Raw genomic sequence first — 26,582 nt, 5'->3', positions numbered from 1 at the left:
CACACCACACACATGAAGAGGTTCATATGTTAAAAAAACACCCTTTTCCCTACCCCATCCACGTACTCCCATTTCGTAGGTCTTCTTGGCAAATCGGAAAATGGTAGAGTGGATGCACTGTTGGTGTAAGATCTGTGTTCAGATCCTGCCCCAGATACTTACTACCAGCTGTGTGACTCTAGGCAAATCACTTAACTCTGAATCAGTTCTTTGTCTGTAACATGGGCATTAATGATAGCATCTACCTCACAAAGTTGTTGTGAAGAGATAACATGTAAAAAGCTTTGCATTAAAGCACTATGTAAATGCTATTATTATTAATTAATATAGAAGCATTCGCTCAGCTTTAGAGATAACTGCATTCTTAATTAGAAAGCACAAAATAATCTCCCTGAGTTTAACAACAAACATTCTTCAATAAACTCCCTATGGAAAATTTCTAACTCCTTTCAATTTGGGGAAAAAAAAAACTTTTCAAATCTTGTAAGCGTTCCTTAAGAAAAAAGACATCTTCAATTACAGTAATCACAATTTTCTCTCCCATCCAATCATTTCAATTGTTATTATTTAAAAGTAGATTTTATTTTATTTTTTTTAGGCAATTGGGGGTAAGTGACTTGCCCAGGGTCACACAGCCAGAAAGTGTCAAGTGTTTGGTCTGATACCAGATTTGAACTCAAGTCCTTCTGACTTCAGGGCCGGTGCTCCATCCACTACACCACCTAGCTGCCCCTCCCAAGTAGATTTTGGAGCAGCATGAATTAAATGTATTCCAAGAATTAATACAAAAACAAATAACAACTTTACACTGATTATTATGCCCATTGTCACCAATATTATTCAATACTGTATTAGAAATCCTAGCAAGAGCAATAAGAGAAGAAAAAGACTCACATTCTGAAACCAGGGAGCTCATTAGGTCCCACCCTCTCATTTTACAGATGAAGATATCTGAACGCTATTTTCCTCAGTACAAGAAATGTGTGATAGGCCCCCTGATTCCTTGTCTACTGTTTTCCATTATATCACTCTACTATGCATGCTTATTTCCAGAAGTTCCCCATTTCCTCAAGTAGCAGATCTACATGGGCAATAGCAGAGTTTGTTTGACAAAAGATTCAATAGTTTCAATCTGCTTCCATAAACCCACATGATAAAATAAGAAACAATTTAATTCTCAAAGAATCTAGTACTGAATTTTCAAATTGTTGATCTATATTCATTTTTTGTTTTTAGTAATATGGTTTTGCCCATACTATTTATTTTGCTTTTATATCTTTATAGGACAGAAATTTTTGCCTGTTATCATAAATTTTTAAAAAATAAAACAAAAATATCATTTTCAAAATATATAATCTAGATGGGAGTACCAAATTTGGTAGGAGACTACAGCTTAAGTTATTCTTCTAACAAGGTATCAAAGGAATAAGGTAATTTTTGTCACCACCAATTAAAAACTTTTACGAAATAGGACCGTTATAAAACAATTAAACCTTGCAAATGCACTAGTCTCCAGGAAGGAAGTCCTAGAGGAAATTCTGCTTATTAAAATTGCAATTTTAGTTTCCATTAAAAGGAGAATAAGACAACAGAAGATGGGTTGGCAAGACAAATTATTTCTTAATGTCAGTTGAGCTTATTTCAAATGAGATAACATATCTACACCAGGTTGGGTTCAGCACATTTTTGTCTCCTCGACTCATTTATCTAATTCAGTCATCTTGATTATAGCCTCATGGACTTCATTTTCTGAGAAAGATTTTTGTAACAAACAGCCTACACAACATGCTGATTACTGAACAGTTAATTCTAATTAACTTGGGCATGGCAAGAGAATTTTGATAAAGTCCTAGAATACAAATACAGTTTTGCTTTTACTGGACCAACTTACATAAAAAACCCACAGCAAAGTCTCTAGGCGAGACAATAGAGTGAGAGAGATCTAATTTAAAGAAACAAATGAGAAAATTAAAATCACAAATAATTTATTCTTCTGTTAGAGTTGATACAGTTTTAAATAGCAATGAAGTACACAGTGGTAGAAAATTGGCACAGAACCTACAAGCACTTCAATCACAATAATGCTGTTCATGCTTTATCTGTTCAAATCTTGATGTACATTTCCTACTGACCAACTTAATAAAAGAAAAAAAATTTTTCCTTTTAAAACAAATGAATTTAAATTCCTCCTTTTGAGTACACTGTACGTTTTATCTCATTCAAATGCTATGGCATCACATACACTGAGTTCTCAGAAGTGGAAAAGACAAATTCAGTAATAAAGATTATCCCCTTCCAAGGCATAGGCAACTGATAAAAATGGTGTTTTACCTTTAGGCTAATTGTGTTTTCAAATTATAAATGCAAAATTGTTATTGAAAACTCATGAATGCATGGATTCCTACACAAATCAATATTATCCTTGAATTTAGCTGAAATTATTAGGGATAGGGTGTTCTCAAATAACTACTAGGTACCATGCTATTGAACAAGGTACTGCTGCTATCTCACATGCAACATTTGTAGGCTTTAATGCATTTCACAACAAAACCTGATATATATATATTTTACCATTAAATGTTTTCCTAAACATTGCTTGGTCTTATATTAACCAATATGAAAATGAGACAAACACAAAAATGCCCCCTTTCTAAAGATATTACTCTCAATTAAGAAAGTGAGATAAGGGTAAAGTCTCCTATGCTAAATTATAAACCAATTATCCATCTAATGTTTAAAAAAAAAATTACTAAATCAAACTCTCCTTGATATCACTTATGGTATCCCCCTGCTTATTTCAAAACAGGTAAAATTAATACTTTTGGTCTATTTGTTTGTTTTGTTATTGCTCTTAGGAAGGGATTAACATTTCATTTACATGAAGCTATTACCAAAGATTTCTCAGATCCAACCCAAAGTAGTTCTGTTATTGCCTCACATTTTAAACTGTATTATAAATGATCTTTACAAAAAGATTTCTCTCCACAAAACAAGGTGGCTTTTAAAAACTGTATTCTTTTTACTCAAAACAGTATCACATAGTCCTTGATTATCTTACAGATAACAGGGATTCAAATTTCCTACACAAGATCTGAACAGCGGACATATGGCGTGCTTTGTCTTCTCCCTCACCTTTATCTTTATGTTACACCATTTTGAGACCAACCCAATCAAGCATTTACCATGCTCAGATCCACATTAACAGAGAGTTTCTGATCCTGCCCATAGCATAGTATACTGCCTTGCATATGAAATAAACATAATATACAAAATATTGCTGCTGTAAAAAGTGTGCATTTCCCTCTTCCCCTTACAAAAGAATCTGTGGAAAAGTACTAAATTCCCTTAACCTTCATAAACATACAAAGCTGTTCACACCTTTCAGTCTGTAACAGGCCATTTGAAACACAGTTCTAAAATCATTGCAAAGTGGCTATGTTGTATTTTCTGTCCAATGTTGCCATCTAGAGTAAGGATGTGAAATCAGAAGTTTTGGGTTTTTTTGATACTATAGCCTTTTTACAACTAGCCCATAAAGACTGCTTAGTGGAAAACAGTCATTTATCCACAAGATTTTTCCAAAAACTAGACGGAATGAAATATTTTCTTCACAGGGAGGTGTCCACAGTGCTGAGGTGACAATATGGCTGCTAATAGATACTGGCTACTGGAATGTAAGTACTTTTTTCATTGCTGGTAATTTCCATATTGACCCTAAAAAATAAAATTTTAAATATAATTAGATAATAGGTTTGACCATTTCCTCTGTTGGAGCAAAGAAGTAAAAGTGACAGCTCATTTTAAAAAGATTTATCCTACTACAAATAAAAAATTGTACCTTAGAGAATCAAGATTTTTTTATACTTGAAGGGGCAGAATCACCTTGGAATTTCGTTTGAAAGTCTATTTAACTGCAAATTATTTTGAGAATTGTGAATATGCAAGAAATTGTCAACTAAGCCAAACAAATAATTGTGAAGCTGTATAGTTTAAGAACTGTTGCATCACAACAATCCTAAAAGATTTACAATTCCTAGAAGGATACAGAAAATATTACAGCAGTGATTACTTTCTGCCTTATTAGTTTTAAAAGATAAAATAGAAACTATGTTGCAATAAGTAAATATTATCTTCTATGCATCACATTAAAACATTTATAAAAATTTAAGTTCTAAATCTTTTACTCAGATAAAAATTTATTACATATTCAGGACTAGATGCAAAAGTTTGTTTTCTTTGCTAAACCACTGGAAATGCATAGGTAATAAGCTTATCTACAGCCAAGTTAGTATTTGAATATGAGTCATACAGTAAAAAGTCTAAGATTTTTTTTTTAAAGGAAAATATCTAAAAACAATGAAAAGTCTTTCAAAGTTAACCAAAAAAGACTTGCCACTCTTTCAGTGCAAACACTCTTTCACAACTCATTCCCTAGGTAGGAGTACAAGTTAGGGAACAAGAAAATGAGAGGATTCCTCCCAAAAAAAGAAAGACTAAATTTTAGAACTATTTAATTTTTCTAGGTTAATCTAAGTCATCTACAAAAGAGTTTAATGATTAAATACAGCTTTTAACTATTTTCATCTAATACTTATCACTCTATGAACACTTAATAACTATTCAATTAAGTAACATTAATATGTGCAATTAAATATATGCATAACATATATACAATATATAAATAATAATAAAGCATGCAATTAAATAACATTAATATATGCAATTCTCAACTTGTGATAAATTGTATTCCAAAAGTTTGTTTTTAATTTGGGTGCTTGGAATTTGGAATACTTTCCGCCCAGAAACATTATAATTTACAGTTCAGTTACCAGACTATTGGTCCAACAAACAGAATATATATAATCCACAATGCAGGTGGCATTTTGTATGCTCCTAATGAAAATGGAATATAACAGAAAGGAACATAGACCTATTATAAAACATAAATCCACAGGTTGACTAAGAAGAATTTTTAAAGAAACCAGTAAACAATAACTGTGAGTACTATTTTTTTTTTAAATTATTCTACATGCTGATTCCTGACAGGGAGATCAAGAAGATAACGAGTTAGATGATAAAAGGGTCTTAATAACCAGCATGGGGAGTTACCCCAGAAGATGGGAAAGTTTTAGGTCATAAAAGTTAAGGAATGAAGGACCATGGGGGACTAAAAGAGAACACAACCAAAGTGAGGCAGTGTGGATCTTTGGCTTAGAGCAAGGATTCTAAGCTAGGGTAGACTACCAGGAAAGGACTGGAAAAAACTAAAAGCAGCACTGGCCTCAGGAAAAAACAGACAAGCTGAAGGAAGAACATGAGAGGAAACAGGTCTACCTTGCCCAGCAGCAGATACACAGACTGGCTATTCTGTTTTGATGGTTTATACAACAAAGAATAAAGGACACAAAGGTACAAAGGAGTGCAATCCAGGAGAGGAGAATGTTGAGATTCTTGCATGTGGCTACTGTGACCCAGGGGGTAGACTCTTCTCTCCCCTTATCAAAGAAGTGAGGAATGAGGGCAGGGGAGAGAAGGAAGAGTGAAGAAGGAAGAGGTGGGGTGAAAAAGGGAGGAAAAAAAATTCCTATAATCAAGGGAAAGCATTGAGCACAGTGCCTGGCACACAGCATGTGCTTACTAAATGTTTATGCGTTTATTGATTAACTGAAAGTGGAAGAGGGAGAAAGAAGATGAGAGGGAAGGAGTGGGCCTTCCCACAAACCACTGAACACTGCCAAATCAACATCTTCAAGTCACCCAAGTTCAAATCCGTGTTCAACGTTTTGAATTTTCCCTTTCTCCAAGAGTAAATGAGATACCAAATCTTGTCAATTTTACTTCTACAACATTTATTCACTCCTTTCCATTTTCATTGTAACTACACTACTTCTGGTCTTCATCTCTTCTTATCTGGACTATTTTAAAAGCCTACTAACTAGATTTCCCAACCCCAATGCATATTACTACTTGAATAATCTTCTAAACCCACTATTCTGGTGGTGTTGCTCCTCTACTCAAAAAACATTCAGAGAACAGATGTCAAACACAGAATACATGGGGCCAACAAAACTCCTGAGTGCAGGCTGCAGCCTGAACCAGATAAAATGTAGTTCCTATCTGATTTTATTGTGTTGATATATTATTTAAAAAAGAAATATAGAAACACATAATTTTCTAAGTCATTATGTGACCCACAGGGATCCTTACATATGGTTTAGTGGGCCCGTTTCTTTGGTTCTGCCACCACCGACTAAGTCATTTCAGTCACGTCCAACTCTTCATGACCCTATTCAGGATTTTCTTAACAAAGATATTGGAGTAATTTGTCATTTCCTTCTCCAGCTCATTTTACAGATGAGGAAACTGAGGCAAACAGGGTTAAGTTACTTGCCCAAGGTCACACAAGCGTCTGAGGCTGGATTTGAACTCAGGTCCAGGCCCAACATTCTATACACGATACCACCTAGTTGTCATATCTATACCTATTACTAACATTATGATCTTGGCATTCAATGCCCTCCAAAATATGCTTCAAGCTACATTTCCAAATTTCCCTTACTAGCTCCTCTTCACTTTTTCAGCATTCCTGCTTCCTTATCCCTGGGTCTAGTTCTTTTTTCCTTGACTCCATATCTATGCTCAAAACTTCCCCCTTGACTAGAATGAACTCTATCCTTTTCATCTCACATCTATTGTGTGAAGTCCTTCCCTTTCTTCAGGGCACAATTCAAATGTCACTTTCTGCCTTCCATTACTCTCTAAGGTACAAATGATCATTTCCTCCTTAAATTATTCTCAGGCAAATCTTGACCTTGCCCCACTCCCCTTCTATCACCTCTTTCCATGAATTACAGGTATCTATACACATCTCACTCTCTCCACCCCTCCTTCCTTTCTTTCTTCTCTTTCTGTCTGTCTATGTCTCTCTCTTACTGTAAGCTCCTTAAGAGCAGGGTCTATGCCTTATTTGTACCTTCACACCCTCAATTCTACTATAGTGCTATACCAATAATCACTAAATAAATAAGGGAGATAATATGGTAAACTAAAAGTAGCTGGTGCTGGAGCCAAGAGCAAAGGTTCAAATCCTGTCTCTGATGATTATTACTTGTGTAAGTCATTTAACTTCCCTAAGCCTCAGTTTCCTCATCTAAAAAATGAAGGAGTTAAATCAGATGACCTCTGAGGCCCCTTCCAACTCTATGTTGAAGAACCTAAGAAATTTTTTTTTTAGTCATTGAAACCCATCAGATTCTCCTTCCTATGGGTAGGGTAATCTGAAGCATATAATCAGTAAAGGTTAAAAAAAATGTATTGTAGAACTGAAATACTTCTGTATTTTAAGAAATGGAATATTATTAACCTGAAAACATCAATGTTCCTATGAAAAGAGATACATTCATTCTTAAAGGAAATCTGGATGAATATCACTATCCAGGCATGCTACCAAAAGCTGCTCTGATGACATCGTTAATATACTGAAAAACAGGGTGAGGTATAAGGAGTCAGATAGCTTAGTGGTTCCAGCTCCAACTCTTTTCACCTTCATGTGAGATAAGTCACTTAAACTTCAAGCCTGTTTCCTTATATATAAAATGGTGGTAAAATTATTTTAATCACAGGTATGTTGTAACTTATAGTATAAACTTACTGTATGATAAATGTCAGATTTTTACTATAATTTATAATCAAGCCCCTCTTTAACAGTGGGCATTCTAATCAGTATAATTTTCTTTAGCTAATTCTTATTATCAATTCCCTAAGCCAAGTCCAAGACAGCAGGAAAGTTTAGGTGTTCATTTAGGATCTTTGTTTTTCACTTCGATTGTTAAAAATCACACTAATATGTAAAAACACTTTATTCATTAATAAAAGGATTGTCTTTGTTAGCAACAGTCTAGTGTACAAAGAGGCTTGCTTTGAGCCAGGCATTGTGCTCAGTACTAGTAATGCAAATACAAAAATAATAACAGTTCTTGTCATCCAGAAGCATACATTCTGAGTTAGTTGGTCATCTGCTGGCTTTTCCAACATCAGAGAAAAGAATTTACCTCCACTTAGCCCTCCTCTAACCCCCAACCTCCCCAAAATACCTTAAGGATATTTAAACTGCCCAGTATCCGCAAATACAAAAATACACTGGTTGTCCCATAATGCCCAGCACTTAGCAAAGTGTCTGGCACATAGTAGATGCTTAATAAATGTTTACTGAATGACTGAGTATAGAGAAAAGGCAAAAGAATATTAGCACCAGAAACCCCAGACTGAGTTATAATCAAATAACTTCTTTCTACAAGTTGTACTGGGGATCAGAACTTTTCCACTTTTCAACTCCTACCTTGGGAGTTGGATTATTGTACCTTCTCCAACTCTGAGTAAGATATATTTTGAGGAGTGGGGACAATGGCTATGTGAAGGTGCCACCTTCTTGCAAAATCTTTCCTAAATAACCTTAGTTGTCAGTTTTTTATCTCTTCAAATTATCTTCTATTTACTGATCTATAGAACCACTATATCTCCTCCCAGGAAAATGTAAGCTCCCTGAGGTCAGGAGCACATATTTGGTATTTTTGTCTTTGTATCCTTAATGTCTAGCTCAGTGCCTTGTACATAGCAGGCATTCAGGAAATGCTTATTCAAAAAACTGAATTCATCTAAGAATTGTCATCACTAGCTAGACCTTAAACATGTAAACAAAAAAACCTAAAAAAGGTTAAGGGTTCCTTGGAAAGAAAGAATTTTTCTACCTCTTTTACAGGATGAAGAGAAATTCTTTTTATTTATTTATTTATTTTTTGGTCCTTCAGCCAACCAACTCCCATGCACTTCCATTTTGCCTGACTTAAAATCACAACTACTTAGGAGCTGAAAGTCTCCTTCTAGTGCATCTAGTTTAATGCCCCATCCAAGAACCATTCATTTAAATCTACTCTAGTCCTCTAACAAATCTCATGTCTCTGTAAAGACCCATGTAAGGCTTTTTATATTCTGAATTCAGCTTCTCTGGCACCAATCTTCTGCCCTCTGCAACACTGTTTCATTTCAGGTCACTTTTTCCCAGAACTAATTAATATTAGGGTTAGTTACACTTACATGTAGAGTCAGTGTAGTAAAGAAGGGTGTTGGTATTAAAACAGATTGAATTTGAACAGTCTGAGGCATTATACTACTACAAAGACTTGGAGTTAAGAAGCAATGTAAGCGATAATAGAAAGATGAATGACTGCAGAATTAGATGAACTGATTACAGATGCTCTTTGACAGGTATTTGCTCCATACTATATAACTGGTGACTAAAGAAATACAGGCCACAATGTTTGGTGACCCTCCTGTGTAAGATTTAATGGGAGAACAGGGAAAAGAGTCCACAAGATGACGTATGGATGGCAGCAATCTGTTTCTTAGGAGAGAATACCCACCAGTTCCAACTGCTACAGATACTACTCACTCAAGATCAATAGTTTTCATAGAAGCATGAATTTTGAGCTAGAAGAGCCAACAGAAATCATCAAGTCCTCATTTAAACTAAGGCCAAAGATGGTGACTTAATAAAAAAAAAAATCACATAGAAAGTGGCAGAGTTATGATTTGAACTCAGGTCCTCTGAATCGAAATCCAATGCTCTTTTCACTGAATAAAGGAGCTCATTAGATAGATTATCTAGCTTCTTGCTTCTTTTCTTCCTATATAACTTGAGTTCATCTTACTTCTTACCAGTACCATCCACAAGGTACAAGAAAGGAAACAGAAAGATAAAATTCAAACCAATCAAGCTGTCTACTTAGAAAACTTTGGCAGATTTGGGGTAAAATAGTTAACCACCAGTTAAAAAAGCTATTCTTTCTGCCTATTTGGATTATCCATGCTCTCCTTGTCTCTATTAGTGTTCACAAGTGGGAGAAAGAATGAAAAACAACAGTAACTGAACCTTGCAAAGAAGGTACAATTCTGTATAGGATATACTAATTAAATATAATATAAGTCTATTAAAATTATTAAGTTTAAAAGTACGCACCAACTATGTGGTTTAAATTATAGTAAGTAATTGATCATCTCTAAAGGGTATGCTATCTTGCTGAGAAGGTAAGATTTATACATATAAAACAATCATATAATAACGTGAGACAGTATACAGCTATTCAAGTTCAAAAAAGGATGAGATTAATATAATCTGCAATTATTTAGAAAGGCTACATGGAAGAGGTGGAATTTGAGCTAGGCCTTAAAAAATTAATATTTTCATATAAACTTAGAGAGGATAAGTTAGCATTCATTCTATATAGAAAGGGCAAAGGATAAGAATAGAGTGTGAAGGGTTCAGGGGAGTGGTAGGTACAAGAAAGAAGAACTGAATAACTGTACATAAAATTAGATAATATATAAAAAGTGCTTTTCAAACCTTAAAAAGTTAGATAATGTTCATTATTATTGTTGTTGTTTTTACATATGACTTGTGATAGAGATGGACAACAGAATTAGTTAAAATAAAGCCAGATGATGATAGAGGGCTAACATATCATACTGAGCAATTTGGACTATTATCCTGCAGGCTAAAGCTTTCCAACTAGTTGACAGTGATCATTAATATCAACCAGGTAAACTGAGAACTAGTAGCTATCAACATGGCCTCCATTCCAATGACATGTAAGCGTTTCCAATAGGCAGATGGTGCATGTGGGAAATTGTTGGCCACTCTTCCTTTCCCCACTACAAATCGGTTTGGTAGAGAGAAACAGGCTATATCAGCAAAGTAACAATTTATAAATAACATTGTGTCCTGTCAATACCTCCCCTCCCAAAAAATGACATTTCTCAAAAAAAAAAGGCAGGGAATTCTGGTTATAGACAAATGAAAAGCCACTGCACATTATTCTCGAGGAAAGCAAAATGAAGAAAATAGTGTTTTAGGTAGATTAATTTTATGGCAATATGTTAGATGTGCTGAAAGAGGCAGCCACTGGAGGAGTTCATGAGACTAGTTACGAAGCTTTTTAAAAATTTTGGTGCAAGGTGACAACCTTCTAAACTAGGGTAATAGCACTGGAAATGTAGGCAAATAGATGCAATAGATATCATAAAGGAAGAACTGACAGGCTATGGTAACTAAAAATAACATATGTTACAATGAGGCTTTTATGTAATAGATTTTTCTTAATAACATATTAATAAGAATATTAGAGGGCAAATGAAGCCCTCAAAACTAAAAGCCAGTATTAATAAAAAGGAAAACAAAACAACTGAAATAGAATCATAGTAATTTTACCTGGTCATATCCATAAGGCCTCTGCTGGGGTGGCTGTGGTGGTCCAGGCTGTGTAGGTCTGTACCCCCCATACTGCTGACCCTGTCCTTGTGGGTAATTGGGATATTGAGGCCCTGGACCACTCTGTGACGGACCTGTAAGATTATTAAGAAAAAATAAGGATTGGTATCCCAAAACATAAAATATATGTAACAATAAAAGTCCTTTAGAACTAAAAGGTTCATACAGTAATAAAGAGGTGACATAGCAGAGTGAAAAAAACATCAGATTTGGGCTCAGAGGCTTGGGTCAGAATCCTGGTTGCTGCTCATTTCCCACATGATCTTAGACAAATTACCTAGCTTTTCCTACTTCATCTGTAAAATAAGGAGGTTGGAAGAGCACAAATGTAGTAATCAATTGGTATCTAACTCACTTGGGCCCAAACAACACATGTGTTTCTAAATCAGTTACGGTTCTCTGGCAACTTGTCTTACTTCTTAAGTGATGACATTAAAAAGGGGCTGCATTTACATTTTTAAATAAAGTTTGCCAATTTTGAATTTGTGATGATGATGATGATGGTGATGATGACAACGACGACAACAACAGAATCTAACATGTATATAATGCTTAATATGTGCCAGGCATTGTACTAAGCACTTTAAAATCATTATTTCATTTGATCTTCACAATAACCCTGAGAAGTAGGTATTGTTATTATCCCCATTTAACAGATGACGAAACTGAGGTAAAGAGGTGAAATGACTTGACAAGATCATCATAAAGCTTTCTTTTAGTACTATTAACATCTGAAGAAACACTTTTTGCCAAGTAATATAATTCGGTCAATGAAATTTCAAAAGCTATCTATTCTATTTTAGCAAACACATACAGCTTTTTAAATTGTTGGTTTTTCTAAAAGTTTATTTTTTACAAGACTTCAAAATATTCCTCCAGTTTTGTATAACAGGAAGCAGATTAACTACAAAATAGTAATATTACTCATACAATTTCAACGACCTAAAATATCTTGCTCCAGTGCAACTAGTATCTCACATTCCAAACTTTTATAACTGCCTTAACAAAATGGATAGCAGAAATAGATGGCTATAAAGTAATTAAGAACCATAATGATGGTCATACATTATAGGAGGTAGTACTTTATTAAAAGATGTAATAAGCAAGAAGCAGGAAAAGATGGAAGAGTAAACATACCACTACCAGTTTACAAAGTTGAAAAACTCTCTGAATATATAAAATGGTAGAACTTAACAGTTATATGATTTTAGAGGCATAACTGCAAAATATTAACCAAAAGAGCCAAATGACTACTTCATACTTTGTAGAATATTTTGCAATATAACATTTTAACAACAAAAAAAAAAACAAATGAAAGTTCTCAAAGAGTAGTAAGCTGTATGTATTAGACCCAGATGTGCCTTCAGAGCATTATTGGGTATCACTATTTTAAATGCCTTATTTGACCATGAAAAAAGAATAATTTGGCATGAAAGAGACTGTAAGGGATTGATGTACGTTTTTCTACCCAAGTCTAAATGTACTTTTCCAAACAGAAATGTTAGCTCTATAAAAACGGCCACCTACCATAAAGAATTCTTTATAAAACTTAAGCTAGAAAGCTCTGACACTTGAATGTTTTCTACAACAGGCTAACACGAAAACCCTAGCCATTCAAAACCTACCTTAAGAAAACAGATCTCAGAGGGAAATATCATCAGGTAATAATAAATCAGCATCTTAGTATTAAAATGGGAAGAAAATAATTTTCTCAAGTAATCCTAACCTTACATAAATTCCATCAGTCTAATCATTAAAACTCTAATTTTTTTTTTCCATTAGAAGAATACTTGACTGTTAAGGCCTGGGGGGAAAGACAAAATAGGAACCCTCCCTCAGGTTTTCCTGGTGTTTACACAGCAACTACTTAATACAAATAATATTTAATTCTATTTTACTTTATCATCCTTCATGATCATTAATCATTTTTATTATAAATCAATGCATTTGCTTCTTTCTTAAAATGTTACAAGGCTTTCAAATAATGAAGTTTTACATATTACTGCTGCATTTTCATTTGATAGGACTGAAACTAAAAAATTGTGTGTATGTGTGTAAAAGTTTAACCTATCTGTGCCTTGGTTTTGTCATCTGTAAAATGGAATGATAACAGCACCTACCTCATAGGATTGTTGTTAGGATCAAAGGAGGCAACATATGTAAAGCGCTTTGAAAACCTAAAAGCCATATATAAATTCTATCATTAAATCTAGAGAACAAAACTAAATAGTAATGAAATATTAAGTTTCTTCAGAAATACTCAAGTGGAAGAGGAAGTAATAAGCTAAAGGGTCTGCCATCCTTTGAAGGAAGTATAAGAGTAAGTCCCATATGGGCAAAATATGATACAACATGAAAAAATGTCTAAGGTTTTAGCAAGAAATGGAGAAGGAACATTTTTTAGTTGTCCCTAATAACTCTCTATGACTATACGTTGCAGTTCTACATTGGTAGAGGTAGCTTCTTCCCAAATGTTCCCTATACCAATGAGAACAGAAGATCGAGACAAGAAAAAAATTTAAGATGAATTTCTTTAATGTTTTTAAAATAAATAAAGCCTGATTATGATGTACGGAGGCAAAACACCATGTCAGAGTTTGGTAAGTTGCACTGTCTCTAGGACCCTAACTTTAGAGTACATAGGGTTGCTATCCCTGCTACCAGAACTTTGGACTTGGCCTCTGGGACACTTTATCCTGCCTGGAACCAGGCCTTTATATTACTTCCCAGCCACCTCCATGCTACAGTGCCACAAACATTCTAACCCATACCCTTTCCCAGCCACCTTTTATGAGTTGTCTTCCTCCATTAGGAGGCCTATGAGTGGAATGTTGTGTATTTTCAGATGTTTTCAATGTATCACTCAGTTTCGCTAATTATGTTTTTCCTTCTTTTGACTTTTTAAAAAATATATTACTTGTCATATGAAATGGCTCTCTGGGAATATGGAAGAGAAAAATGCAGGGGGAAATTCAAATGATGCAAAAGTAAAAGATCCATAAAAATGTATTTTTAAAAATTTAAGGAGCCCCACTTAAAAAAAGCATATCTTTGAGGACAAAGACTATCTTGCTTGTATTTTTATCCCCCATGCTTTAAACAGAAGCTAATCTTAATAAATGTAAGTTTTAAAACGCTAATCTTAATAAATGTTCTACTGTCTATAAGAGCAGTAATTAATAGCTTACTCAAATAAATATTTTTATCAAAGGGTGATTCATGGCAAAAAAAAAACTATCTACTTCATTTCACACTATTAAGTATACGACAGAACCTTGTCAATCAAAAGACTGACAATATCCTTAGAGTTTTTCCTTCTATTTCCTAACAAAGATGAATTCTAACAAATTTATCAGAATTTTACATTTCCAGGCTGAAAAACAGGGAAAGAAATCTATTTATTCTTCAATAATTCACTCTCTACTCCCTGTCTGACCCTCACCAAACCCCGCCCCCAAAAAATTCACAAAAAGCTATGTACATACCATAACCCTGCTGCTGTCCTGGGTAAGGCTGCTGACCTGGATACTGCTGCTGTTGTGGTGGATAACCCTGTTGTGGAGGTGGTCCTTGATATGCATCTTGCTGCTGACCATACTGTGAATTGCCTGCAGGATGATTGGAAGAGGGAAAAAAAGAGCCATTGAGAGGTTTGCTTAATTAATTTATTTTTCCTTCTAAGATGCACAGCCAACAACACAAGAACAAAAATGAAATGCAATCTTGATTTTTAAAAGTTAACAAAACAAAGAAAACTCAAACCAAACAGAAGGATTCGGCCAAACAAACTGCAGTTAAAGCCAATTTTGCAAGGTTGAACTGCAGCATTTTCAGCGTCTCTGCCATACGAGCATTACATTTACTGGAACATCACAGTCATAAGATCATGACTATGCTAAATAAAATAAAAAAGACAAAATTAAAGACAGCTACAAGAGCACACACTAGCTACACAAGATCAGCAAGCTGTTTCCTAAAGGCACTATATTCATATATGAAATTATGTATGTATATATGTATATATATGTAAACACACACAGAAAAAAAAAAAAAAAACAACCGAACTGATGGATTCGTGTTTAAATAGAAATTTTCCATTGAGTAAAAAAAAAATTTCTAAAGATCTTTTAGTCATTTTACTGTTGTTAGAGAATGGCAAATTATGGTTACACATTTTAGGTGTTTGCAAGAAAATTATTTTGACTGCTGTGGGGACTCCATAACTTTCAAGATAGCCAGCAACTAGTACTCTACAAGAGTTTTGGTTTGGATACAGGTTGCCTTGTGCAAGAAATTTCATTCCTGGGAGAGGAGATATATGTGCATATGTGTGTGAAGGTATATAGATACCTCCTTCGTAGTAATGTTGTGAGGAATCCTCATAAGGCCTATCGTAGCCTTGTTCAGGATACGACGGTTGCTGATAACCGTAATCATTATGACCTACATCAATTCGACAAGAGACAGGAAGAAACGTTAATGGCCAATGAGTGAAAACCCTAAAAATATTTAAACTTTCAGATAAAATGAAAAAAATTTAACTGGAAATACATAAAAAAATTTTTTTCAATCGCATTAGCCAAATATTTACCAATATGACTGAATTTCATATTGAGTCAACGTGCAGATTTTTTTTTTTTAAAGTAAAAAGCAATAGTTTTAGCAACACCACAGAAAGGGACAGTCTTAACCTTCTGATAATCCTCACTGGGAGAAAAAAACTTTATCTTCCATTAAAAAAAGAGAATGAAAGCATTTAGGCCTTTCACATGTAAATAACCTGAATTAAATTAGAATGAACAAAGGAAGCAATTATCATATTTTGTCAAACACCTGTTCTGCTGATCTCCAATTCCACAGCATATGCTAAAGACAATACAAAATATAACAGAGGTTCATAAGGTTTTTTTTCCCCTGAAAGAAACTGAGACAAAATTTTTACATTATATTTTCCCATTTAAAGCATTAGGAATTGAAAATATATGCCTTTTCTAAAATTATTCAATTATTTTTCAAAGTATTTTCACATACAACCTTTAGAAAATTACTGTAGTTTTTACATAGATTCAAAGTTACCTCTATCTTAATAACTCAAAGTATACCCGACCTGTATGTTGTTTTAAGACACAATCTGTTTCTCCTGCAAGATTACAGGAAACTAGTACCAAAAAATATTCCTGAATTCACAACTGTTTTTAACAAGGAATGCAGATATAAAGCTAAAATAAGTGATAAAATTCTGGAAGAATAACTAAATAAGGTTAAGGGCAGGGAGTTAAAAGTATTACATTCATTGCTCTGCTCTGTGTGTTCCAAAGTTCTAAAAAAACTACCTGAGAAATACCTATGCTGTTATTTGCATAAATATTCAGAAATATTAGAACATGCCCAATGCTGCTTAACAAAATTATTTAACTTTAAAGAATAATTGATCCTTGTAAATGTCAGACACATATATAAAAACACATCTATGCAAATATACACTTTTAACCAACAATCCTTAATGAAGAACACTAAAATAAGTTATCTTCAGTAATTTTTAAGGTTTGACATTTGTATGATTAACCTTTATCTTTAATAAGCAGACAGGGCAAATATTGAGCAATATAATTCTCAGATTTAAGAAAGTATGCTATGAAAGAGAACTGGATTTTATTAATATACTATTAAAAATAATAAATTGGGTCTATGTAAATCTTTTTGTTGTGCTTAATTCAATCACTTCGTTTATTTAAAAATAATTTTAAAATATATGATTAAAACTATCATTTTGGCTTAACTATAATCAAGTAGGGATCCTAATACACATAATTTAATAAAGTAGACTTTACATTTCTTGAAAGACTTAAAATATACTACAATACAAAACTTTTCCATTAAATGTTAAGGCTGTATTTATATCCACACATGAAAATAAAAAGATGAGCCAATTAGCTAACTGAAGTAAAAAAACACATCATAATGGAAAAATGGTATTTTTCTAACATGAATTACCCAATCATCAAATTAACCATTATCACTATAAGGATAATTATTAACACTAATAATAATAAATATTTACTAAATGTCTAGCATAAGATATTATATAATTCATATGATAACTATTCCAACTGTGCACTTCATTTTACCTATGTAGTTAATGTCAAAATACTATATCACTAAAACAATATTAATTACCGGTGTACCTCACTTTACGCAGTATGCAATGTTCCCAATAAATTTTAATACATTGAAACAAATGTTCCCATTTGCTTATATTACAATTTCAGCAATGCTTTACTTTCAACTCTTAGAAGCTCCCAAATATTTTAGTTTTAAGTTTCTTTCCTCCTAAATCTCTTAAGTCAAATATAATTCAACTTAAATAAAATAAAAGGAGCTTACTATTCAAAGGTACCCTCTAGTAAACCCTATTATAAAGCGAAGAATCTTTTTGACATGAATAATTATTTCTGAATTTATCTATCTTAAACATTTGGGTTGTGATGCTCATTGGGTTTTCTTAAAGCGGGGCACACCTGTATTAAAAATTGTCTCAACCTACCTTTTTCATTATATACCTAAACTATAACTAAATTCTGATTCCCACCTCTTTCTTCTTCAAAATTTCATGAAATTCATGAATTTCTATGAATTAATAAACTAAAACTGCAGAATTTGTCAGATGGCAACTATAATATCTTACAACACAACACAGTTCCTGATCAGTAGACAAAATTTACTAAAATGATACAACTTGTAAATAACTTATTCAAAAACTGTTTTCTCTATGTGTACATACAATGGAATACAACAAAATTGATTTGGTTGAAATTAACAACTGAGAATGTAGTAAAGGATCCCCTTTTATCTGTTGAGATTCTAATGATAAAACATGAAGCTCAATGGAACAAATGTGGAAGTACATATTACACAAAACCTAATTTAAGTTAGTTGCAATAAATTATCCTTGGTGTCTTAAATTATTATAAACATTTCTGACTTTTTTTATTTTAAAAAGCTATCTGTTACTGAAACAGATTGCTAACTTTTTCACCCCATTAAAATGGTTTTTCATAGCTGTCTACATTAATATTGGGCAGTTATAGAAAATGGGAAAGTTAACATTAGGAGAGATTACCATCAGGGTAATATTGCTGGTTCATGCCTTCTGGAGGACCTTGTCCACCATGACTGTATTGGTCCCCATAATAGTCTTCCTGGCCTGAGTACTGCTGTGGTGGGCCTGAAAAACCACAACCAGTCAAGATGTAAATAATTTGTTCTCTCTATTATCAAAGGCTTTCTTTCTAATCTGATCTTGAGATATATTTTTCAAATGTAGACTCCCCAACCCATTCTTTGGCATTTCAGACATTTTAATTGTTCTGTTATTTTACAGATATACACAAACACATATAACACAATTTGTAGTTTTTCTACTTGGCTCCTTACATGCTAAAGTTAATCCAAAGAACACACATACAATATCAACAGTACAGAATCTTGTGGCAAGAAAAAGAAAAGGTAAAAGACAACAAAAAATAATTACAAAAAGGTAGAACATATAATTGCTTTATTTTCTTCTGGTGTTTAAGGAATTTTGCAATGAAACAGATTTTTAGAATTCTTTACTGTACATTATAATGTGTTTGTGATGAAAGCTTTTATGGTGTTCCTTTTTTCTTTAAATAAGAACAAATAAATAAGGAAATGTATACCACAAAATTCAAGTCCACTTAATGACTCTTTCACTACATTTTAGGGAAGAAAAAAATGCCGGAGACAAAAAGCTCAACTCTGCCTTACTATGTTTTAAGTTAAAAAGTTAACTAGAAATGAGAAACAATTTAAACCCTTACAGTTATCACTATTTAAAATAATAAAAAGAAAATCTATACTACCTTGCTGAGGTGGCCTGTAAGGCGGAATCTGCCTTTGACCCATCATATGATTCCCTTGATTAACTTGACCCATCATTCCCATCGGGGGCTGTTGTCCTTGATAATGCTGACCACCTCCCTGTGGCATATTATACTGTTGTGAAGGAGGCTGCTGGTGCATCATTGGACCTGAGAAATATACATATACCAATCACACATAAGATTTTAATCTTACAAAACAGAAATACAAGTAATCATTTTTGACAAAAAAATCTCAAAATTTGGTAACTGTTTCCAATTACAATCTTAGCTCCATTTTTCTCTTCTGTATCATTTAATTTAAACCTTATAAAATCTAAAGTACAAATTTTATGCATTACTAGTAATTGAGCTATATATAAAAGAAAGATCTGAGCACCATGGAACCCTAAAAAATCATGAGGAACTCAAAAATGTTAAACTGTAGACATTTCTATGTGGGAAGATGATACACGTTTATTCTAAGAACTTTATCATTATTAGGGCAATTAAAAGGATTCTACATAGAAAGAGGATGTGGGAGTAGGTTAAGTAGGGATGATATGAAAGAGAAAAAAAAAAAGGCTAAGCCAGAAAGAGGGAGGCCTAAGGAGAAAAGGAAAGGAGAGGAAGAATGGGTAAAATTAATTCATATAAAAGAAGTATGCAAGAAAGAGCTTTACAGTAGAGGGGGAAATTGGGGGGGGAATGAGTGAGGGACTGCATGCAACACTTGAACCTCTCACCTCTAAATTGGTTCGGGGGAGGGGGGGAACAGACAGGCAGACAGACACTCAATTGGTAATAGAAATCTGACCCAAAAGGGAAGTGAGGAAAGAAATAAGAGGAGGAGGGAGGAGGCATATAAAAGAAGGCAGTGGTCAGAAGCAAAACAGATTTGAGAGGAGGAACAGGATAAAAAGAGAGAAAAGAAGATAAACAGAAGAAAAAAAGAATAGAAGGAAAAGCACAGTTAGTACTCATAACTGTGAATGTGAATGGGATGGACTCATCCATAACATGAAAGCAGACAGCAGAATGGGTTAGAAACTAGAATCCAATAATATGTTGTTTAAGAGAAAAACACTTGAAACAAAGACAAACAGTTAAAGTAAGGGGCTGGAGCTTAAGCTGAAATGAAAAAGACTGGGATAGCAACCATAATTTCAAGCAAAAGCAAAAATAAAACCTAATTTAAAGAGATAAGCAGGGAAATTACATCTTGCTTAAAGGAAACATAGACAATGAAGTAATATCAATACTAAACATATATACACCAAATGGTATAGCATCCAAATTTTTAAAGAAAAGATTAAATGAGTTACAGGAGAAAATAGACAGCAAAACTATACTAGTGAAGGAAATCAATTTTCCCCTTTCAGAGCTAGATTAATCATCAAATGATATAAGAAAAAGTCAAGGAAATGAACATAGTCTTAGAAAAGTTAGAGATGATAAACGTCTGGAGAAAACTGAATGGGAATAGAAAGGAGTATACTTTTTTCTCAGCTGTACATGACACCTTCACAAAAACTAACCATGTATTAGGTAGGGCATAAAAGCCTCACAACCAAATGCAGAAAAGTACAAATATTTAATGCACCCTTTCTAGCCCATAATGCAATTAAAATTACATTTAATAAAGAGCCATGAAGCATAGATTAAAAGATAATTGGAAACAAAATTTCTAATCCTAAAGAACATGTGAGTCAAACAACAAATCAGAGAAATAATCAACAATTTCATTAAAGAGAATGACGACAATGAGACAACATTCCAAAATTTGTGGGATACAGCCAAAGCAGTACATAGGGGAAAATTTATATCTCTAAATGGATACATCAATAAAAAAAGGGCAGATCAATGAACTGGGCAGCCAACTAAAAAAATCTAGAAAAAGAATAAATTAAAGATCTCCAATTAAAGACCAAAATAGAAATTCTGAAAAGCAAGGGAGAGATTAATAAAACTGAAAGAAAACCATGGCACTAATAAATAAAACTAGGAATTGATTTTATGGGGGGAAAAAACAGTAAGATAGATAAACCATTGGTTAATTTGATTTAAAAAATAGAAAACCAAGTTATCAGTATCAAAAATGAAGAGTGAATACACCACCAATAAAAACGAAATTAAAACAAGCATTAGGAGTTATTATGCCCAATTACATGCCAGTAAAACTGAAAATCTAAGTGAAATAGATAAACATTTATAAAAATATAAATTGCCCAGACTGACAGAAAAGGAAACAGAATACTTAAACAACCATATCTTAGAAAAAGAAATTGAACAAGTTATCAATGAGCTCCCTAAGGAAAATACCCAGGACTAAAAAGATTTACAAGTGAATTCTACCAAACACTTAACGGAACAATACTATTCGAAAAAATAAGTAAAGAAAGAATCTTAATCAAATTTCTTTTATGATTAAGATGGTTTTGATACTACATTAGGGAGAGCAAAAACAGAGAAAAAAAATAGACCAATTTCCTTAATGAATATTTAAGCAAAAATTTTAAACAAAATACTAGCAAGGAGATTACAGCACTACATCACAAAGATCATACAATATGATCAGGTGGGATTTGTACCATGAATGCAGGGCTAGTTCAATACTAGGGAAACTATCAGCATGATTGACTATATAAATAACAAAAACAACAAAAAGTATACGATTATATCAATAGGTATAAAAAAAGTTTTTAACAAAATATAACTCTCATTCCTATTAAAAACACAAGAAAGCATAGGAATCAACGGAGCCTTTTCTAAAATTGTAAGTAGTGTCTATCCAAAACCAAGAGCAAGCATTATCTGTAATGGGGATAAACCTGAAGCCTTCCAAATAAGATCACAAGAGAAACAAAGATATCCATTATCACCACTATTATTCGATATTGTACTAGAATTGCTAGCTATACTATAGCAGATCTTAAATTGTATTGTAAAACTGCCATCATCAAAACTACTTAGTACTGGGTAAGAAAGAGAATGGTGGATCAATGGAATAGGCTAAGTATGTAAAACACAATAGTCAATAACTATAGCAATCTACTATTTGATAAATCTGGGATAAGAACTCACTATTTAACAAAAACTGATGGGAAAACTAGAAAACTGTATGGCAGAAACTAGGCACAGACCAACATCTTACACCCTATACCAAAATAAAGTCAAAATGATTTAGATACAAAGGCTGACACTATAAGCAAACAAGGAGAGCAAGGAATAGTGTACCTGTCAGATCTATGGAGAAGGGAAGAATTTATGATCAAACAAGAGATAAAGAACATTATGAAATGAAAAATGGATGATTTTGATTACATTAAATTGAAAAGTTTTTGCACAAAGCCAATGTAACCAAGATTAGAAGGGAAGCAGAAAGCTAGGAAACAATTTTTACAACTAGTGTCTCTGGTGAAGGCCACAATTCTAAAACACACAGAAAATTTATAAGAACACAAGTCATTCCCCAAATGATAAATGGTCAAAGGATATGAACAGGCAGTTTTCATAGAAAGAAATTAAAGCTATTTATAGTGATATGAAAAAATGCTCTAAATCACCATTGATTAGAGAAACACAAATCAAAATGACTCTGAAGTACCATATCACACCTATCAGACTGGCTAACATGACAAAACAGGAAAATGATAAATGTTGGAGATGTAGGGAAATTGGAACACTAATGCATTGTTGGTGGAGTTGTAAAATGATCCAACCATTTTGGAGAGCAATTTGGAACTATGCCCAAAGGACTATAAAAAAGTTTCATGATGGAAAACGCTATCCACATCCAGAGAAACAGCTATAGAGTCTAAATGCAGATAGAAGCATACGATTTGCTCTCTTCTTCTTTCGTTTTCGTTTTGTTTCTTCTTTCTCATGGTTCTTCTCATTAGTTCTAATTCCTCTTTATATCACGACTAATGTGAAAATGTTTAATATGAATGCATAAGTAGAAGCTATATCAGATTGCATGCCACATTGGGGAGAGAGGAGGAGAAGAAGGGGGAGAAAATTTAAAACTCAAAATATCAGGGAAGTGAATGTTGAAAACTAAAAATAAATTAGTCAATTATTTTAAAAAATAGAATTGCTAGCTATAGCAATAAGACAAGAAAAAAACTGAAGAAATATGCAATTGAAGAAATAGACAATGAAGAAACAAAACTATCACTCTTAGCAGATGCCATGATGGTATACTTAGAGAATTAGCTAAAAACTAGTTGAAACAATTAACAACTTCAGCAAATTGCAAGATATAAAATAAACCCATATAAATTATCGGCATTTCTATATATTATCAATAAAACCCAGCACCAAAAGATAAATTCCATTTAAAACAACTGCAGACAACATAAAATACTTGAGAGTCCATCTGCCAAGACAAACCCAAGGATTATATGAACACCATTACAAAATACTTTTCATACAGATAAAGATAGATCTAGATAATTGGAGAAATATTAATAACTCATGGGTAGGCCAAGCTAATACAATAAAAAGGAAAAGTCTATCCATGTTAATTTACTTATTTAAAGCCATGTCAAAGTATCAAAGAATTATTTTATAGAGCTAGAAAAAAATAGTAACAAAATTCACCTAGAAGAACAAAAGGTCAAGAATATCACAGGAATCAATGGGAAAAAAAGGTTAAGGAAGGAGGCCTAGCAGTTCCAGATTTCAAACTATATTACAAAGCAATAATCACCAAACAATCTGATACTGGCTAATAAAGCATGGTAGATCAGAGAAATAGATTAGGTACACAATACACAGTAGTAAATGACCATAGAAATCTACTGTTTCATAAACCCAAAGAGAAGCTTTGGGAGTAAGAACTCAACATCTGACAAAAATTGCTTTAAAACTGCAAAGGAGTTTGGCAAAAACTAGGCACAGACCAACCTGTCACAATGCACACCGAGATACAGTCAAAACTGATCAATGATTTAGACATCAAGGGTGATATAAGAAAGCATGAGAAAATGTGCTTGTCAGATCTATGGATAAGGGAAGAGTTTATAACCAAACAAGAGACTGAGAGGGTTACAGGAAGTAAAATTGATCACATAAAATTTAAAAGCTTTTGCACTGAGGAAAAAACTTTAGAGCAAGTTTCTCTGATGAAGATCTCACTTCTCAAATATAATGGAGTGCTGAGCCAAATTTATAAAAATAAGAGCCATTCCCCAGTAGATAAATGGTCAAAGGATATGAAAAGGCAGTTTTCAGAAAAAATTAAAACCATCAAGAGTCACATGAAATAATGCTCTAATCACTACTGATTAGAGAAATGCAAATTAAAACAACTCTGAGATACCACCTTACACCTATCAGATTGGCTAACAAGACAATATAAGAGAAAAGAAAAATGACAATGCTGGAGGGGATGTGGAAAAACAGGGACACTAACTCACTGCTGGGAGAGTTGTGAACTAAACCAACCATTCTGGAGAACAATCTGGAACTATACCCAGAGGGCTTATAAAACCGTGCATACCCTTTAAGGGCATATCCTTAAATACCACTACTAGGTCTGTATCCCAAAAAGATGAAAGAAAAGGGGAAAAGACCTATTTGTACAAAATTATTTTTAGCAGCTCTTTGTAGTGGCAAAGAACTGGAAATTGAGGGGATACTTATCAATTGGGGAATGGCTAAACAAGTGGTATATGATTGTGATGGAATACTACTGGGCTATAAGAAATGACAAGCAGAATGGTTTCAGAAAAACCTGGCAAGACTTCAATGAACTCTTGTAAAGCAAAGTGAACAGAACCAGGAGAACACTGTACACAGTAACAGCAATACTGCAAGGATGATCAACTGTGAAAGACTTAGCTACTCTTATCAAGACAATGATCCAAGACAATTCCAAAGGACCTATGATGAAAAATGCTATCCACTTCCAGAAAGAGAACTGATAAACTGTGAACACTGAGTGAAGCATACTTTTTTCTACTTTATTTTTATTGTTTTATTTTGCTTTGTTTTCTTTCGCAACATGGTTAATAAGGAAATTTTTTGCATGACTTCACATGTATAATCGATATCAAATTGTCCCTCTCTCCTCTAAATGCTCTTCCTTTTCTATTCTCTTTCCTACTTTCCTTTCCCTTTTCTCTCAAAAATTCTATTAGCATATTTTTATAATATTCTAATTACTAACTTAGATCAGCAAGCAACAGCCAAAGAAACAAATCTTTGAATTCATTTAAGGAATAAAAAAACTAGAGAAATCTCTTGTGAGACAAAAAGGATCCTGATGTTTAAAAAAGGAAGGATAAAGCAAAAAGACAACTACAGGGCAATATCATTGATGAATAATGACATGAAATTTTAAGAGAGAAGATATCAATATATCTAAAATTCATTCATAATAACCAACTTACTGGATCTGTGACCTAACTGCTATAGAGAATTTACAATGGGGAAATTTGTTTTACAAATATAAACATAATTATTCTGCAACTTATAATCTCAGAAAGATGGACAGGGCTCTGAAAAGTTACGTGATTTGTTCGTGGTCACATGGAAGTACATGTCAAAGGCAAAACTTAACTTAAACTCAAGTCTCCCTAACTCTCAAGTCCATTCTCTAGCCAATATATCCTGCTGTCTCTCACTATAAATTATATGTTAATTAGATAACAAAAACCACATAATTTTATCAAAAGATGAAAAAGTCTTCAACAAGATACATTACTCATTTAGGTGAGGGGGCAGAGCCAAGATAGTGGAGGGAAAGCAGTGACTTGCTAGAGCTCTCCCCCAAACCCCTCCAAATACCTATAAAAAATGGCTCTAAACAAATTCTAAAGCAGCGGAACCCACAAAAAAGAGTATAACAAATTTCCAGCCCAAGACAACCTGGATGGCTGATCAGAAAGGTATATTGTGCCAGGCGGGGAGAGGAGCGCAGTTTGGCATGGGCGCAGGCCGCAGCGACCCTGGAGCAGGCCTCAAAGGACTGAATTGCAGACAGCTGTGGCGGTTTCCAGACTTCTCAATCCACAAATGCCAAAGACAACTTAGAAGGTCAGTGGGAAAAGTCTGTGACTGCAGTGAGAGAGGAGCTAGGTCTCAGCCACCCCCGGGACCGCAGCTGTTTCCTGAGCTTCAGCCCACAGACTGAGGGGGAATCAAGTGGCTGATCAGAGGGGGATTACAAGGATCTCTTTGCCAGGGCTGAGGCAGGAATCTCTTGCTTTGCCCGTGCTTGGATCTGGGTCACAGTTCTGAGGGGCAGTCCTGGGGCGAGGAGGAGCACTGGCATGGTAGAGCTTGTTGTGGCAGTGGAGAGGAAACACCTCACCCCTTATCATAACACCTTGGAAGAACTAACACTTTTCAGGTCCCTAGAAGTATCTCTG

General features: G+C 33.8%; 1 protein-coding gene across 4 annotated transcripts in view; it reads right to left on the bottom strand.

Moving 5' to 3' along the window:
• Positions 1-1,968: 1,968 nt before the first annotated feature.
• LOC114031861 (protein SSXT) overlaps positions 1,969-26,582 on the bottom strand; it is a 94,820-nt gene continuing 70,206 nt past the window's right edge. For 2 of the 4 annotated variants that reach the window (XM_027847037.1, XM_027847040.1), the window contains 6 exons: positions 19,207-19,374; positions 18,444-18,548; positions 15,674-15,766; positions 14,809-14,931; positions 11,264-11,397; positions 1,969-3,714 (listed from right to left, as the gene is read on the bottom strand). In XM_027847037.1, coding sequence (XP_027702838.1) covers positions 3,688-3,714; positions 11,264-11,397; positions 14,809-14,931; positions 15,674-15,766; positions 18,444-18,548; positions 19,207-19,374 — 650 coding nt within the window. In that variant the 3' untranslated portion in view covers positions 1,969-3,687. The remainder of the gene's footprint in view (positions 3,715-11,263; positions 11,398-14,808; positions 14,932-15,673; positions 15,767-18,443; positions 18,549-19,206; positions 19,375-26,582) is intronic. The other 2 variants (XM_027847039.1, XM_027847041.1) reach the window with 2 other exon arrangements.

The sequence above is a fragment of the Vombatus ursinus genome, unplaced genomic scaffold (genome assembly GCF_900497805.2).
Source record: "Vombatus ursinus unplaced genomic scaffold, bare-nosed wombat genome assembly UNPS02015255.1, whole genome shotgun sequence".
Taxonomy (NCBI): Eukaryota; Metazoa; Chordata; class Mammalia; order Diprotodontia; family Vombatidae; genus Vombatus; species Vombatus ursinus.
This window is presented reverse-complemented; position numbering and strand designations above follow the sequence as displayed.